General features: G+C 32.6%; 1 protein-coding gene across 2 annotated transcripts in view; it reads right to left on the bottom strand.

The window, feature by feature from the left end:
* CNOT2 (CCR4-NOT transcription complex subunit 2) overlaps window positions 1-16,802 on the bottom strand; it is a 108,601-nt gene that overhangs the window by 37,555 nt on the left and 54,244 nt on the right. For both annotated transcript variants that reach the window (XM_063075080.1, XM_063075081.1), the window contains one exon: window positions 7,263-7,385. In XM_063075080.1, coding sequence (XP_062931150.1) covers window positions 7,263-7,385 — 123 coding nt within the window. The remainder of the gene's footprint in view (window positions 1-7,262; window positions 7,386-16,802) is intronic.

Genomic DNA, 16,802 nt, shown 5'->3' on the forward strand with positions numbered 1-16,802 from the left:
AATTTATATATTTTTTGAAATGCTGGAAGTTAACAACATAAAGGTGAATTTCTTAAAAAAACAAAATTTTAGATCAAGAGAAACATTACAATAGGGAATGCAACATAAGTAGAAAGAGTACATACAGCTTTGGAGTTGGAAAATAATCTGGGTTTGAATCCTGGTTCTGCCACTTACCTATGGGACAGTCGAACCTCAGTTTCCTTCCTGTAAGATGAAAATAACACTACCTACCTCACAGAGTTGAAGTGAAGATTAAATGAGATAAGATATGGCACATAGTAAGTGCTCAACAAATGGTAGCAGCAGCTGCTAATAGTCTAATCTTCCTCATTAACAGCAGACAGAGGGGCATTCAGCCTCTGGGGAATTTATTAAATAATACCCTAAATTGATATAACTTCCTGCCCAAGGAGCTAAAGAAGTTTATCTTCATAAATTCCAGGTAAAATAAGGTGTAGAACTTGTGCTCTTAAGAGGGGCAAAAGGTATAAAAGGATTGAATGTCAGTAGAACGCTGAAACCAACAAGTAGGTTATCGTACTCCCAGGCTAAAATCATCATAATAATATGTCTTCCACATCTCTCAAGAAATCTACAATATACACTGCAGTCAAACAACACCACAGTAAGAACCAAAAAGCATCTAGAAGAAACAGTAATGTGATGCTGGTTATTTCTCTGACCCACCAAAGAGCCCCTCCATCCTTTGTTAAATATACAGAACGTCAAGAAAATCAACAAAGTAGAACTGTATCTTTAAAATTATTTCCATTGTTATTAGATACAACGCTGACATACATGACCAACAAACAGTCTAAAAATTTTTGTTTTAGAAAAATTTGAAAACTTAACAATAGGCAAATTGGCTCTGGCCAGCTCTCCATAACAGTAAAAAAGTGTTAAGTCTTCCATCTCCCTCATGCTTCCTAATAGTCACCACTTCTCACAATTACTCCCTCAAATAAACATACCTTCAATCACGAAATCTATTTTAAGAAACATTAAAATCAGTTTGATCAAGAAATTATTTTCTACATAAGAGCATATGCCTTCAAACTGCAACAAAATTTTGTTAAACATTCCCTGATCACAAAAACAATTTAAAAACGAAATAAGTATCTAACTTTTAAAACATGATTGTACAATATACTTAAAGGTATGGCGATAACATAATTCCTAGTATTATATTATTCCAAGACAAAAACAAGAAATGAATTTTGACTTTTGACTATATTATATCCATAAAAAGAAAAAATCATAAAGGGAAAGGAAGAGAGCGTGTGTATGTACCCACACATAGAGTTCTAGATCTAGACAGAATCTGAAGAACATTTTAAAATTAAAAACAGGATGATAAAACAATAAAACCAATAAAATCAGAATGAAATCTAGCTAACAGGCACAAAAAGAAAGACAATGAGAGGATAATATATTAAAAAGAACAAAAGAGGAAAGGAACAAGGGAGGAGGTAGATAGAAAAATAAAATGGTCAATAAGTCACTAGTAGCTTATAACAATAAAATATGAGTTTACTAGGTATTTCAAGTAATTTCCAGCAAAATATTCTGAAGCTTATATAAAGAACATTTTAAAAAATAGTGAAATATTCAATGTAACTAATTCCTTAGTATTTAACACTTAAGATTCAATATTTTTACTAAAAAAAAATATGGCACTGAACATCTTTATATTATATTCTGAATTTCAGGTTAGAGCCAAAGTAAAAATTTATAGAAAGACATATGACTGATTCAAGGAATGTTACATATGTATGGCTAAAATGTTTTCTACAGTCTTAATTACACTTCCACAGTAGTCGCTTCAATCCTCTCTCTTAAACACTGGCTATTCTCCCATTTAAAGAAACAAAAAAGCAACAACAAAAAAACCTCCTTGCTAGTATGATAGGAATAAACACACCTCTCTTTTACAATGTTATCTTTAAAATACTGAGTTTAAAGATTATGTGAATGTAAATGAATTTAAGAGGTTTTACAAAATTTCCTTCAAATGATTTGACATTTAATTCCAATTTCTCTAGAGTATACTCTGGCTTATTTATATTTACATTACATTTAAACCTAACAGGTTATCATTGCCATATAAAAATGTGCCACATTTATATACAATATATTTTCTTTTAAGTTTTTAAGATGATTTTTGAGTTAAGATAATCACATCATCTGCAAATAATGATAATTTTGTTATTTTTCCTAAGCATTATTACAGGTTCTAAGAACACGGCAGTAAACTAGATAGACAACGTCCCTGCCCCTGTTAAGCTTAAATTCTAGTGGAGTAGAGAGGATAAACAAACAACTGATAAACATGTACTTTCAGGTAGTGATAGATGCTACCAAGGCCACTGTATTAGTCTGTTTTCTGTCACTTATAACAGAATAACTGAACCTGGGTAATTTATAAAGAAATAAAATTTATTTCTCACAAGTTTGGAGGTTGGTAAGTGCAAGGCTCAGGGCACACATCTGGTGATGGCTTTCTTCTTGGTGGAGGCTCTCTACAGGGTCCTGCGGTGACACAGGATATCACATGGCAAGAATGGCAAGAGCACTTTAACGTGCTCATTTGCTCTCCTTATAAAGAAAGCCACTCCTGTGACAACCCATCAAACCATTAATCCATCAATCCATGAATAAATCAATCCATTCAGGAGGGCACAGTCCTCACAATGCAATAACCTCTCAAAGGTCCACCTTTCCAAAACCATACTTGAATTTCCCACCCTCTTAATACTATTAAAATGGGGATCAAGTTTCCAATACACGAACTTCTGAAGGACACATCTGACATATAACAACTATCTAGGAAAAGAATGGTCAGAGATAAGACTTCTCAAGTGAGATATTTTCACAGAGACCTCGACGTTGAGGGTGAAAACCATGTGAAGATCTAAAAATAAAAGTGCCAAGGTCCTAAGAGACAAATTCCAGGAGCTGGAGAATCAGCCAGCCTGACTTTAGTACATAGTTAAATACTAATCGTGAGGATGACAGTGACAATGACAGTATCCTTATATTTGATACTAGATGTTAACAAAATATTGATTATTACTGGCCTAAGAGAAATCTTAGTTGCCATAACTGATGTAGGCTAACACAAGTACGAAAGCTAGGTATGGGTTCAACATAGCTTGTAAGAATAAGAAAGTAGCCCACTCATCAATTTTAAGAGTTTTTTTAAAATTAAGGAGTTTAAAAGAAAAAACTCTTAAAAGTAAGTTTTTTAAAAGTCGCATCTCATATGTCTTTTCACCATATATTAAAACAGAAGAAAAGAGGTCCCTGCAAATTTGTGCTTCTCAAATGATTATGCTTAAGAATCATCAAATGAGTGCATACTTATAAAGATCCGTAAGACTAGAAAAAATGTATTAGCAATTAAAATACAAATATATTTCTTAAAAAACTCTACAAGTTGGTTAGGTTAGTACAAAACTCTATTGCCTTCTCTCAAAAAAATTTACAAAAGCTATTAAGATCACTGATATTTAGTTTCAGTCGATCAGTTTTCCTTTATCATAAATTATGATTGAAAATTATTTTCTCACTCTTCTCAGAAAAAAATTACAATATTATCCCAGTCATTTATTATGTTTAAAATTTCTCTTTAAAAGTTTTTATAAAAAATAATCATTGTTTGTAGATGATATACATAACTACCTGAGAAGCCCAAGAGAATCAAATGGCAAATGCTGTTATTATTCACATTAAGAGCAACATTTATTACATATTTGCCACCTATTTTTCTAAAAAGCTTTACATACAGTTATTCATTCAATCCTTACAACCACCCATAAGTCATGTACTATTGTTCCTATTTTACATATGAGAAAACTGAGACACAGAAACTAAGTTGCCCTAGCACACATAGCTAGTAAATCATGTAGCTGAGATATAAACTTACGTAGTAGGATTTCCAAAGCCCACATCCCCAATCACCAAAAACTAATAAAAGAGTTTTGTAAGGCAGTTAGTTATAAAGTAAATAAACACACAAAGTACTGTATAGATAAGTAAAAACCAATCTGAAAAATGCAATGAAAATGGCAACTATAAAATTACTTATTAAAAGGAGTAACAAACAACAGGATTAAAGAGAGATATATCTTTCTGGAAAGAAGGTAAATATTGGTATTAATGTGCAATAGTAAAAAATCATTTAAAAAAAAAAAAGGTGTGGAAGACCTTACCTGAGGAAGATATTAAAATGGTTTATAAAGCTATGGCAATTCAAACTGTGTTGTAGTTCTGACACAGAATCAGCATGATGAACAGAGAATTTAGAAACAGGCCCAAGATTACATCAGACACTAGTGTATATTAAAGGAAATATTTCAATTAGCCATAAATAAATGGTCTAACTCAGGAGTGGGCAAATTTCCACCTGCAGGCTAAATCAAGCAAACTGCCCATTTTTGTGGAATATGTGAAGAATGGTTTTTACATTATAAATGGTTATATAAGTACCTACAATACTTAATAGGTATTGATACTATATAATATCCTTGATTTTGCCTCTTGGACCATGAAGCCTAAAATAGTTACTGTCTGGCCTTTTAAGGGAAAGTTTTCTGACCCATGATCAGCATATATGGTATTGGGACAACCAGATGACTTCAAGGGGGAAAAAATATCTGGCATCTTAACAATTCACTTTTTAAACCAAAATGTATTTCTAATGGACATAAATTATATGTGAAGAATGAAACATAAAAATACTAGAAGTAGTCATTGGGAAAAGTCTAAGTATGATTTCAAAAAACAAACTATAAAAAAAAGACTGATGGATCACATTTAATAAAAATGGTAAATATTTAATGGTGTGTGTGTATCTGTATATACTCACCAGTATATGGTACATGTATATGTATATGTATATATACCACACAATATATGGAACAAATACATATATACAAATAGTCCAAATACCATAAACTAAACTGAAAGTGAAAAACTGGGAAAATATTTGTCACAAATGAGAAGAGGTTATTAACCTTAATATACGGAGGACACTAACAATACTTATCGTCTCAATACAGAAAAAGGAAACGGCACAAAAGTAGGTAATCTACAAAGAAAGAAATACAAATGGCCATTAATTATATGAAAAGGACACATCACCGTGTGTGTGTGTGTGTGTGTGTGTGTGTGTGTGTGTATTTGTGTGTAAAATATCAGTGATGTTTTTAAAATACACACATTAAAACAATAAGCTTCTTTTGGCTGTAAGCAAAGACATAAAGGTAATATCTGGTATTCTCAAGAGCATCAAGAGTGCTGATGAGAGTAAAAACTGGTATGAACTTTCTGGTGGGAAATATGTAAATATGTCCTGGATGGTTTAAATAATCAAATTTTTTAATAAAAATATTTAAGTATAAAACCAAAATTTTTGCAGTAAATTAATCCTGACTGATAAGATTATGGGTAGTTTTCCTTTTCTTCTTCTCCCTGTCTATATTTTCTAAAGTTTTAATAATTTCCCTGTGCTATTTAATAGCAACAGCAGCAATTTATGAGGTAGCTACTATATTATTATCCCCATTTTACAGATGAGGAAATTGAGGCTTGGAGAATTTCTTGCTAACAGGCAAAGTCAGGATCCACACACATATCTGTATTACTTTAGAATCCAAGTTCTTAATCCCTATGACTTATTACCTTAATTAATTAATTTTTTTTTTTTTTTTTACAAAGTTTTGTGGAGCAAATTATTCTGTCACTTCCATGACAACCAACTAGGCTGGAATAGTAATCAACATATGAGAGTAGCTGCATGAGTGTATATACTAGTTCTGATTTTAAAAACCCAGACATATAGTATTTCTGATTTCTAGAAGACAGACATCTTTTTGTTATTCATTCTCTACACGTACTTTACCTCTTCCTAATTAGAATGCTTTTCATCAATCAGTAATATTTATAAACATAAATATTTATGTAAAACTACAGCACACACAAGCCGTAATTTCATAGTTTCTGCAGTGACACTACCAAAACATATATCTCAAATTTTTAATCTATGAGGTCAACACTTGAACATAGAAACTGTGTAAATAATAAATCGATTATACTTTATATCAAAGAGCAAAAAGTTAGAAGGGCAGTAAGATAACAGAAAATTAGATGACATTATTCCATAAGCTATTAAATTACACACTTATTACAAACACAGCCAACACACATAATTTGAATAGAGCCCTAATAATACAATTGATAATTTGTTTCCAAAATGACACAAAAATTTTCAAATAAAAATAAAGGGGGAAAATATCAAAACAGAAAAACAAAACTAAAATCCTAACTTAAAACTAATTTAAGCTAATTTGTGACACTCTAAAAAGACATAGGAAGTGATTTACTAATGATTTACTTCAAAGAAAAATGAGGATCTTAGAACTTTATAAGTGCTTTAAACATCAATAAGAATCTCATTAGGTTAATAGTGAGAGTAGACTCTTATATAGATAGGGAAATTAGCAATAGTAAGTTTATACAGGTTTGAAAGGGAGAAAAGTTGGGCAGATCCAAAGTACAAGAATGCAACTGGTTTGACTACAGTGTATAATTTAAAGTGGAATTTAAAACAGAATTTGAACAACTGAATTTATTTTAAAATATTTTTAAAATTTGCTAATTATGACTTAGCTTTATTCTAAATCCTTTTATCCCAAGTGAGACTAGTGAACTACTAGCCTTCCAAAGCACTTAACTCACACCTCTATATCATCTAACATATGTGGAATAGTCTTCCAAAAATTGTTCTACTGTTGTATCCCTACAGCTGAACGGAGAAGAGGTACTCTTTACCAAAGGTCTAGGATTATGGCTAGAAGATTACACAATAAAGTTTTATTGAGGCTTGCCATTATATCGTTAAATCTGTGCAAATCTGCTTTCTACTCTATATCTGCATTTGTTTTAATATAAAAATAACAATTTATTTCCCAGATTAAACACAAAACACTGATGATCTAGATGTTGTTATACCATGTTTACTCCATGTCTCTGAATACTTCCTACCACAGTATTACCATACCCCAAGCTGAGAATCACAGGACACTTATGTTTTCCTTTAGAATGTAAGTTCATTGTCTTTGTAACCCCAGGGCCTAGCACTGTGCCTAAAACATAGTCACTCAACCACAGACAATACTCTTCTGTTCATATGCTGCTTTTCAGGAATGGAGAAACAGACATATACTACTGAGTAAACACAATATAACTGATTAACTTACATCTTTTTCTGACCGATGTGGAAACATAGAAGACTGGCTGTAGTACATGTTTTCATCGTGGTAGTCACTGTCGACCCCCTCTACAAACTTCTTTCTTGAAGCACCAAACATGCTGTTTGTCACCTAAACAAAAATGTTACTTTTATCAAGAGTGACATTTTGGAAAATGTCCAGCTTTAGCTTACTCCTATGTCAAAAACAGAAAATAAAGGGAGCATTGCTAAGATACAGAAATAGATCAACTAAGGGCTAACTGGGCACATGATAAAGTCATATATTTTATTATAATAACAAAGCATTGGGTGTTTATTTCCAGGCCCTAAAAGTAAGAGGAGAAGCTTAAAGCCTATCTTATGTAACAGTTCCACTTACTTTAAAAGAACTAAATGTCACTTATTCTTGAAAAATTGCAATCCCAAATATAATTTTCCCATACACATTTTAAAAAATTAAGTTTACGTTTAATTATTCATAATCTTCATATACACCTTCAACATTAGAGTCTCTGTCATCATTACATCACCTTTTTAAATTATCTGTTTTCCAGAGCATATCATCTTTATTTACAATCCAAGTTTACTGAGGTGTGGCATTTTTGTGAATCAGTGTACAGAGGTATAGTGGAATTTTATCTCAAGCCACAAGTACCCACTCATATAATGGCAGGACAATTTTTCATTCACCATACTGGTGTAAATTTATAATCTCAATTATATAACTTACTTACTCTTTTGCTTTATAAGTCTCTACAACATCCAACACTAGCAATTTTGAATCCCCATTAAGATAAATAGTTAGTAAAATATGTACTAATTTTTTGTCTTTATTTTTTTAAGGTGACTTCTATAAAGTTTCCTAAACTATCAATTGACTGATGTTATTTAAGGTCGATATGTCCCCTAACAGTACTTTGAAGTTCAAATAAAACTAAAATGCCAATGGTGTGAGAGATTTGTAAATACTTGAATACAAGGTGATTACATCTTTTCACAAGTATAATTTTGGGGGAAAACTCACCCCAAATTTGACATCTGTCTTGTATACTTATTTATGACTCATAGTATTTTCTTCAATTGTAAATAAGAAGCACACAATTTTATGTTTTAGTTCAGAATGAAACATTGTAGTCACTATTATTTATCAGTAGACATGGTGAACTGATAATGTTGCAGACTTTAAAGGCCAAGTTTTACGTGTAGATATGTTGAAAGCACCTATGCATTTATTAATAATTGCTTTATATCTTAAGTTCCCTGTTAAATTTGTAGAAAACTCAATTATTTAACTATCCTTTCTTATGAGGTCTGAGAAAAAGCTATTCAGTTAGATATGAACAACAGTCTACTTTGCTACAGTATATGCATTTGGGCTAATAATTTCTTTAGGTATGAAATATGAAGGTACTTCAAAAAGTTCATGGAAGATCTGTATTATCTTTTAATTCAAATTTTCCACAAACTTTTTGAAGTACCTTTGTATAGAAAGATATTTTTAAAGGATCTGTTATTTTATTAGAAAATAGGTACTTAATCTTCTTTGGGCAGTGAATTCTGGTGAATCCCATGAAAGCTATCCTATAATTCTGAACGTAACTTCAGACTAGGATCCCACATGCTCATCCACATGCTTTTTTATTTACAGAATAAAAAAACCCCATGCTTAATACTGTGCAAAGAGGTTTGTTTTGAAAGTAAAATTATACAAATAAAATTAATTAATTTTTTAAAAATTAAACAAAGGAAAATACAGAAATGTTCCTCCTCCATCAATAACAGATTTTATCAGGACTCTAATTCTAATCCTGTGAGAGAGAGTAAGAGAACAAATACGCAGAACTTCATTTGTGCTGTATGTGCTTCAACACATAAAGTACATAAGTGGTCTCTAACGGTGAAAAAGGTGTTTTATAGTGTTAATTTCAAAAAAAAAGAAAGAAATGTGACAAAAAACCACTTGACAGTTTACAAATTAAGACTCAATACACATGAGACTTTAAAAGTTTATTTTAAAAAGCAAAAGCTAAGGATACATTTAATTCTTTTCATAGGACCTTTATTACTGAGCTCTAAGAAAGAATAAACATGAGAAAATGGCAAAAACAAAAAAAATTCGATAAAATTTCAGGTGAATACCAGGCCACCTCTCATCAAATTTTACACATATAAATTAACTCAAATGCATACAAAGCAAACTCTTCCTTAGACAATGTTTGTATAACACCTATCACCCAAAATAATTACAGGTTCCTGGAATTCCAAAATTGAAATTAATTGTATAGAATAAAAAATCCCATGCTTAATACTGTGCAAAGAGGTTTCTTTTGAAAGTAAAATTATACAAATAAAATAAATTAATTTTTAAAAACTTAAACAAAGGAAAACACAGAAATGTTCCTCCTCCATCATTAACAGATTTTCTCAGGACTCTAATTCTAATCCTATGAGAGAGAGGTAAGAGAACAAATATGCAGAACTTCATTTGTGCTTTATGTGCTTCAACACAAAAATTACATTATCAGTGAGAATAATAATTATTCTTACAAGACTTCAGCAAAAAAAAAAAGCTAAGAGTGAACTACTCTTGCCTAAATGCAAACTCTAGTTTGGGGATGGGTGCTGGGAGGAGACAAAGAATTCTCATCCATGGCAAAACCAGGGGGAAAAGATGACAATATAAGTTTTTCATAAAGCTAATTTATTTAATTTGAAAGGGTTGTTCTTTATTCCACACAGAATGATGGACCTGGGTAGGAAGGTACAGTATTTTAGGATAGGGAGAGTGAAACTGAGAAGAAACAATCAACCAGGGAAGCAGAGCAATCAACCAAGGCAAATATCTATAGGAAGAGCATTCAGTTCAGAGGGACAAGACCCTCAGAGGTGCAGCTCAAGCAGCACGAACTTAGTGGTGAAAGGTAGGACTGGGGGTAGATCACGTAGTACACTGCAGGCCTGAGAGACCTTGGATTTTATCCTGTGTGAGATGGGAAATCAAGAGAGGGTTTGGAGGTGATGTAATTTAGCATATATTTAAAAAAAAATTCTAGTTGATCCATGGGGAATGTACAAGAGATGGAATAAGAATGGAAGCAGTTAAACGGGTTAGGAGGATGGTAACAGATGATGGTGGCTTGGACTACAGTGGCAGTAGTAGAGGTGGTAAGAAATGGTTGGATAATGGATATACTTTAAGGAAGAGCTGAAATGAATAAATAAATGAATAAATGGACAGATGTAGGAAATGAAAGGGTAAGGTATTCATATTTTCCACTTGGAAGAGAATAAAATTAGGGTACCTAGAAATCAGTTTCTATCAATTTCAAAGAGGGTATGTCAATGCTATATTGAAACATATGAGTGTACTTCAAAAAGTCCATGGAAAAATAGAATTAGAAGATAATAAGAACCTTTCCATGAACTTTTGAAGTACCTTCATGTTGAAATTACTAGTTATACCATGTATATTAAAGTCAACTTAGTAAATGGAATTTTTAAAAACTATTTTAAAATTAATTCATACTTCACCTTACATTAGATATAAAATCTGTTAGTCTTATTATGTACAATTTGTCAGCTTTTTTCAAACAAACATATCGAGGGCTTACACCTACTTTGGTAGCTGACCCCCTTCTCTCTTCACTCTCACACCAGATTGCAAGGACAAGATGAAGCACAAACTGAGATTTTTTCAAGCAAGAACACATTATACATATGTATCAAAAGCATCGTTTCTTAATCTTTTTTGAACACAGATCTAAAACATTTAATCAAGACATTTTATCTGTCCTTTGTTTCTACAAGAACTAAGCATCATCTTCTAAAAAAGTACAGAGACAAGTTAGTTCGCACTAATCTTCTCTACCAACCTGACTCCCCATAAAGAGCTGGCCTCAGAAACTAGCAGAGAGAGAATTAAACTGGGAGGTAGATTGGAAGCACTAAATTGGCTGGATTTTCCCAGTATATCCTTCATTATTTAGTTTGGACTAGCTATGAATTCCTGAGGTGTGACACTCTCAGCATTTAAATACAGTATTTCAAAGCCAAATGCAGTGGATCAAAATTACAGAAAAAGAATTTGCAAAAACCCCGAAACTGAGATAACCTAACCAGTAACCAGAGAAAACTGGTAAAGTAGCCGCTGATGCAGGTGGGATGAATGGCAATTAGGAAACAGAAGAAATAAGATTCAAGGCCTGTAGCTTTTTAAATGGTCACAGAAACAAAACTAGGACACTTTATAAAGGCAACTCGAAAATATATGTGTGTGTATATATAAGGGTACTTCAAAAAGTTCATGGAAAAATATAATTAAAAGATAATACGAATCTTTCCATGAACTTTTTGAGGACCCCACGTACATAAAGATAAATAGGAAAGGGTGAAAAACAGACTCAGACCATATCCAAGTCAGGATGACATTTAATCTTATAGAAATATCCTTCAGCAAGGCCTCTGGAAAGGAACTTACTCTGGAACCTTTTATTGCCTATAATGCTGGCAAATGCTGGGCCAGGCATGAAATCCTATTCCCAAGGAATAGGAACACATCTCATAGCAGAGTGGTCCTTTCCTGATAACAAACAAATATAAGTTGATTTCAAAGTCTATCTCCAGTCTTAACTCAAGGTTCTAGCAGCACATTTTAAAGTGCTGCTAGATATTTCTACCTGGGAACTATAATTTAATAAACTAAGTGAACAATATTTAAAACATTTGCCAAGTTACTTTCTCCTTTGTTCTGTTCTGCACATCCATCAAGTCCTATCCTTTTTTTCCAAGCGGCTTTCACATCTGTTTTTGCCATTTTTCCTATCCCCATCTTAGCTGAAGCTCTGGACTAGTTTTTTTTTAGCCTACTGACTGGTCTCCCTTCATATTTCAATGAATATGCTGAGGGTTTACTATATGATTTGAGATATGATATGACAAATTATATTAGAGGATTTTATTATATGATATGACAAAAATTGTGCTAATGAAGACAAAAGCTGAGTAACAGCTCCAGTGTTGAACAAGTTCACAATTTAGTTAGGAGACAAACCTGTAAATAAACAATTACAGTATGAAAATTTGTATAGGTGCTTTGAGAACACAAATAAAGGAATATCTAACTTTGAGGGAAACACACTGAAGGTTGTGTTATATGTCTGAACAAATACTTGGTTAAAAAAAAAAAAGGAGAAGTGTGTGGGGTGGGAGGAGGAAGCAAACTTTGGCATAAGAGAAATATATGCAAGTGCTCAGAAATGAGAGAAAGTCCAGGAAACAATACTTTCAATATGGCTAACACATAGGGTGTCTAGATGGAAAGTGTTAGAAGAGGAAAAGTAAGCAGGACCTTCAATGCCAGGTTAACGGGGCAAGAGCATAGGCAGAGAAACCAGGTACAAAAATCTAGGTGATGAAGTAAGTCACATTTCCTCTACTAACACTTTATTATGGTGCCATATTACTAACCACTCTACACTGATTTTGTCACTCTCCTGTTCTCATACCTCTTGTTAACATATCATACATAAAGGATACAGCTCAAGATTCTTGAGATCACAACCTCAATGTAACTTTGCAGCAATAAGTATCTTAAAACCCAACACAAACCTTATGCCTCAGCTTAATTTTGATTATTCACAGTTCTTGTTCATTGTAATCTACGAAAAATGCCACTTTAACTCTAAAAATCCCACCTGTTACCCCTGAGGTCTTCAATAATTAAAATCCAAGCTAATCAAACTAACACTAAAAATTTATTGACACTGTCCATATCATATCTTCCATCTCTACCATCCTTTCTTAGTGCAAGCCACTCCAGTAGCCTCCAAACAGTTGGTCTTTATATAATCTATTCTTACTCTCCTCAAATCTACTCTCCCACATCTCAAAGTGATTTTTAAAGTGAAAATTTCTTCTCTTCATGGCTCTGCTGATGGAAATTCCTAAACAGTACTCCCAAATCAGTAGGCTTACAAGGCCCTATGTAACCTCCCTGACCTCCTCTCTCCCCACAGGTCCCCTGACACCACTAAATTCTTGCCACACCTTCAGTTCAAACACAATTTCTTCTCCATCTGAGGGCCTTTGCTTATACTGATACCTCTAATTAAAATGCCCTTTCTTCCATTCTTTGAAACTTTCACACTGTGGGGACTCCAGTTTTACACAGTCATTGAAAATACTTTATCATTATTATCATACAATAATAATAAAAAAATTACCTTTATTGGCTCCTTATTATGCACAGATAATATCCTAAATGCTTAAAAATTTATTTATTTATCATGATAATGTTATGAGATAAGAACAATTACTATGCCTTTTTGTAGCTGAGAAAACCTAAGGACCAGAGAAGTTAGGTAACTTGCCCAGGGTATATATGAGATAAATGCAGAGATGGGTTTTGAACCCAGACAATCTGCTAGAGTCCCCTTTTTAACCATGACAGTACACCGACTCTCAAACATACAACTAATAGTTTTAGGTGTGTTTTTTTTCCTGAAATGGAGAGGGAAAAGCAGTGAGGAGGAGGAGAGAAAAAAAAAAGAAAAAGATCCTTATTTTGTGGTGAACAAAAGTAGGATACGCCACAATCAAATAACTGTGTGTCAAAAAGATCACTTTAGCAGAATGAGAATGGACTACAGGTATGTGAGACGAAAGCCATTCTCTACAAGACTGATCATATGTGTTTTATAGAAAGTTACATTAATTTTAAAATTAAACTATGCTTCAAAAAAGAATACTATTACACATTAAAAAGTAATTATTATCCAAAGAGGGATTCAGATAACTAGAAATAAATTACATACACCATTTCCATATTTCAAATGAACTAACATTTTAAGTATTTCTAAATATAATGAACATAATTTAATCCTTCGAGGAATTAGGATGATTATAACCAAAATCTAAACTTCACTATAAGGCTATTAATGTAGACACTGTAGCATTAAATATGTAAGATACATCTAAAAACTATGTTAAAACAGAATAAATCCCTAACAGCAACTTTTTCTTGTGGATTGTCTCTCTAATGCAGCAAGGAGTTTTACTAACATGTTGATAACAGGTGTCCCATCATAAAATCAATTATTCCACAACATTAAAAACATCTGTATTAACACTTTTCACTGCTTCATAGGCACCAAATTTTCACTACTAGCTACAGAGTTTACACTCACCTTGTATTACAAAGGATAAAGAGTGTTAACTGCAGGTCCATACCGTGGCAGGATGGGGGGCCGGGGGGGACACAACACACGACTGTGCCTTTCTTAATCTGTTTTCCCAACGGAGATTTTAGTAATTTACTCTGATCAATGAATACAGAATTTGACTTGTTACTTTCCCTCCCAATTCCATATTCAACATCAGCAAATACTTCATGTAGATGTGAACAAGTTCTCTCTCATCTACAAAGTAAGCAGAAACTAGTAAAAGTAACTGCCAATTGCCATTAACACTTATCTGCCTTTATCAAGATATAGTCAATCAACATTTGAAACCAATCACAAGGAGACACAATATCTAAAGATAACCTGGTATTTTTATTATTGCCCTTTAGAGAGGAAAACATGATAGGTCAAATCTTACTGAGAGACTGCCCAAATACTATGGAACTAGAATATTCCTATATCAAATACTTCACTGCTACAACCTGGAAATATTTGTAACTCAAGGAATTTTTGTTTTCACAATGTTTTTTTGTACTAGGATTTTGAGCTGCATATCCTGCTTCATGACTATTATAAATAATCCCAATTTTATTTAATTCCTAAAAAACACTAAAAAAAAGAAATGGGCTTACATAAATGAGAAAAAAAGTACATACACTGAACAAAAAAATTTAAGCTTCTCAACGAAGAGCTTAATACCTGGAAATCTTTAGGAAAAGGACAAATCATCTATCTCTCTTCATGTAAAAAACAATATTACTCCAAGTTCTCCTAGTTCTCGAATACTGTGTGGACTAAGATTTCTAACATGATAAATGTGTAACAAATAGTTCATGAAGCTGTTTAGGATGGATCTAAAAAAGTGAAGGTTTAGATAAATTTTAAAGTTTAGAATTTCTAATTCATCAATTGATTCAATAGTATGAAAATAAACAAAAAAGTTTCAGCAAATGCAGAATGCCCAATAAATAAGCAATAAAATACTTAATGAATGCCAAAGGCAGTTAACAGGTAAATGCACAGGAAATATGACTCTGATTGGAAATGTGCTTTAGTGGAAAATTAGGGGAATATAAAAACATCTCCAAAATCATTATTTGAATAGTAGGTAAACATCTTGGCTCAGAGTCCTTTCTAAGGGTTACAGAAATATTTTGTATATTTATAGAGAGCCCCCCACCCCCAAAAAAAAACACAAGACAGGGTGGGCCCATATCTGAGAAAAAGATGGAGAGAGTTTGAGTGAAGTGAGTAACACATCACTCTTCCTAATCCAAAAATCATTTACTGAAGTCTGGTGGCTGAAGCTGCTTTATTCAGATGATATTCCCAAAAACCATATACATCATCCCTTAATATGCACTCAAAAAATTTACTAATTCTCTAACGAGTGTTACCAAAATGTCTATAAATGCCCCTATCAGTCCAGCTTTGATTAAGGGGGAATATGTTGTGCATGCTTTAACTTGAATAAACAGATTTTGTGGTTTTCCAAAACCTTAAAATATCCTGTACCAAAATGCTTTACACAGATTTAAATTTGAACCTTTAAAAGGTATATGCATCATCCTAAAACCAAAACTCTAATCATTCAAAAAGTGCCAAGCCACAGGAAAAAAAAATACAATCATACTAACTAAAGAACCAATTATAATTAGTACTCCTTATGAACGTTAAGTGGTTAGAGTTGAGAACTCATACAACAGAGCCTAAAATTAAAATAAGTAGTACTTTATCCTTGAATAGTAGGAGGTAAAACTATAAACTACAAATGAAGGACATGCAACAGTAGAAAACCTCTAAGTTTAGGATATAAAACAAATCATCTAAGCATAAAGGAAACATTTTAATGAAAATTAATATTTTAAACCAATCCTTAAAATGGGGAGAGGACTGGTCTAATAAAGAGGGAAGAAAGAAGGGAATGTGAATATATAATGAGAAAAAAACTGGATCAATGGTCCACTTTACTGGGAAATATTTAATTTCTACTAGGCTCTCAGTAAATCAAAAAACTCTAGAACTTAAGAAAGAAAAAAGACATAAAATGTTGAGGATTCTTTATTTAGAAGACTTGTTGTGAGACCTGAAACGCCAAATACTTTGTGTCGCAATTGCTGTAAGCCTCACACACTTCCACTGAAGAAATGTTAGCAGTCACAGGACATATTAAGAGTCTGTTTCTCCTGGATTTAATTTTGAATATCTTACATGCAAAAGAATCTACAAATCATATGAAATAAAAATCATATGAGATAGATCTGTGAGAACTAAAGAACCAGTTTTTTAAACCTTTCTGAGAAGCAAGAGCCTTAAAAGATAGTAACAGTAAGGTAGTGAAGACCCAGGGCAACATTCCTACAAAATTA

Source organism: Cynocephalus volans, chromosome 12, assembly GCF_027409185.1.
Source record: "Cynocephalus volans isolate mCynVol1 chromosome 12, mCynVol1.pri, whole genome shotgun sequence".
Classification (NCBI taxonomy): Eukaryota; Metazoa; Chordata; class Mammalia; order Dermoptera; family Cynocephalidae; genus Cynocephalus; species Cynocephalus volans.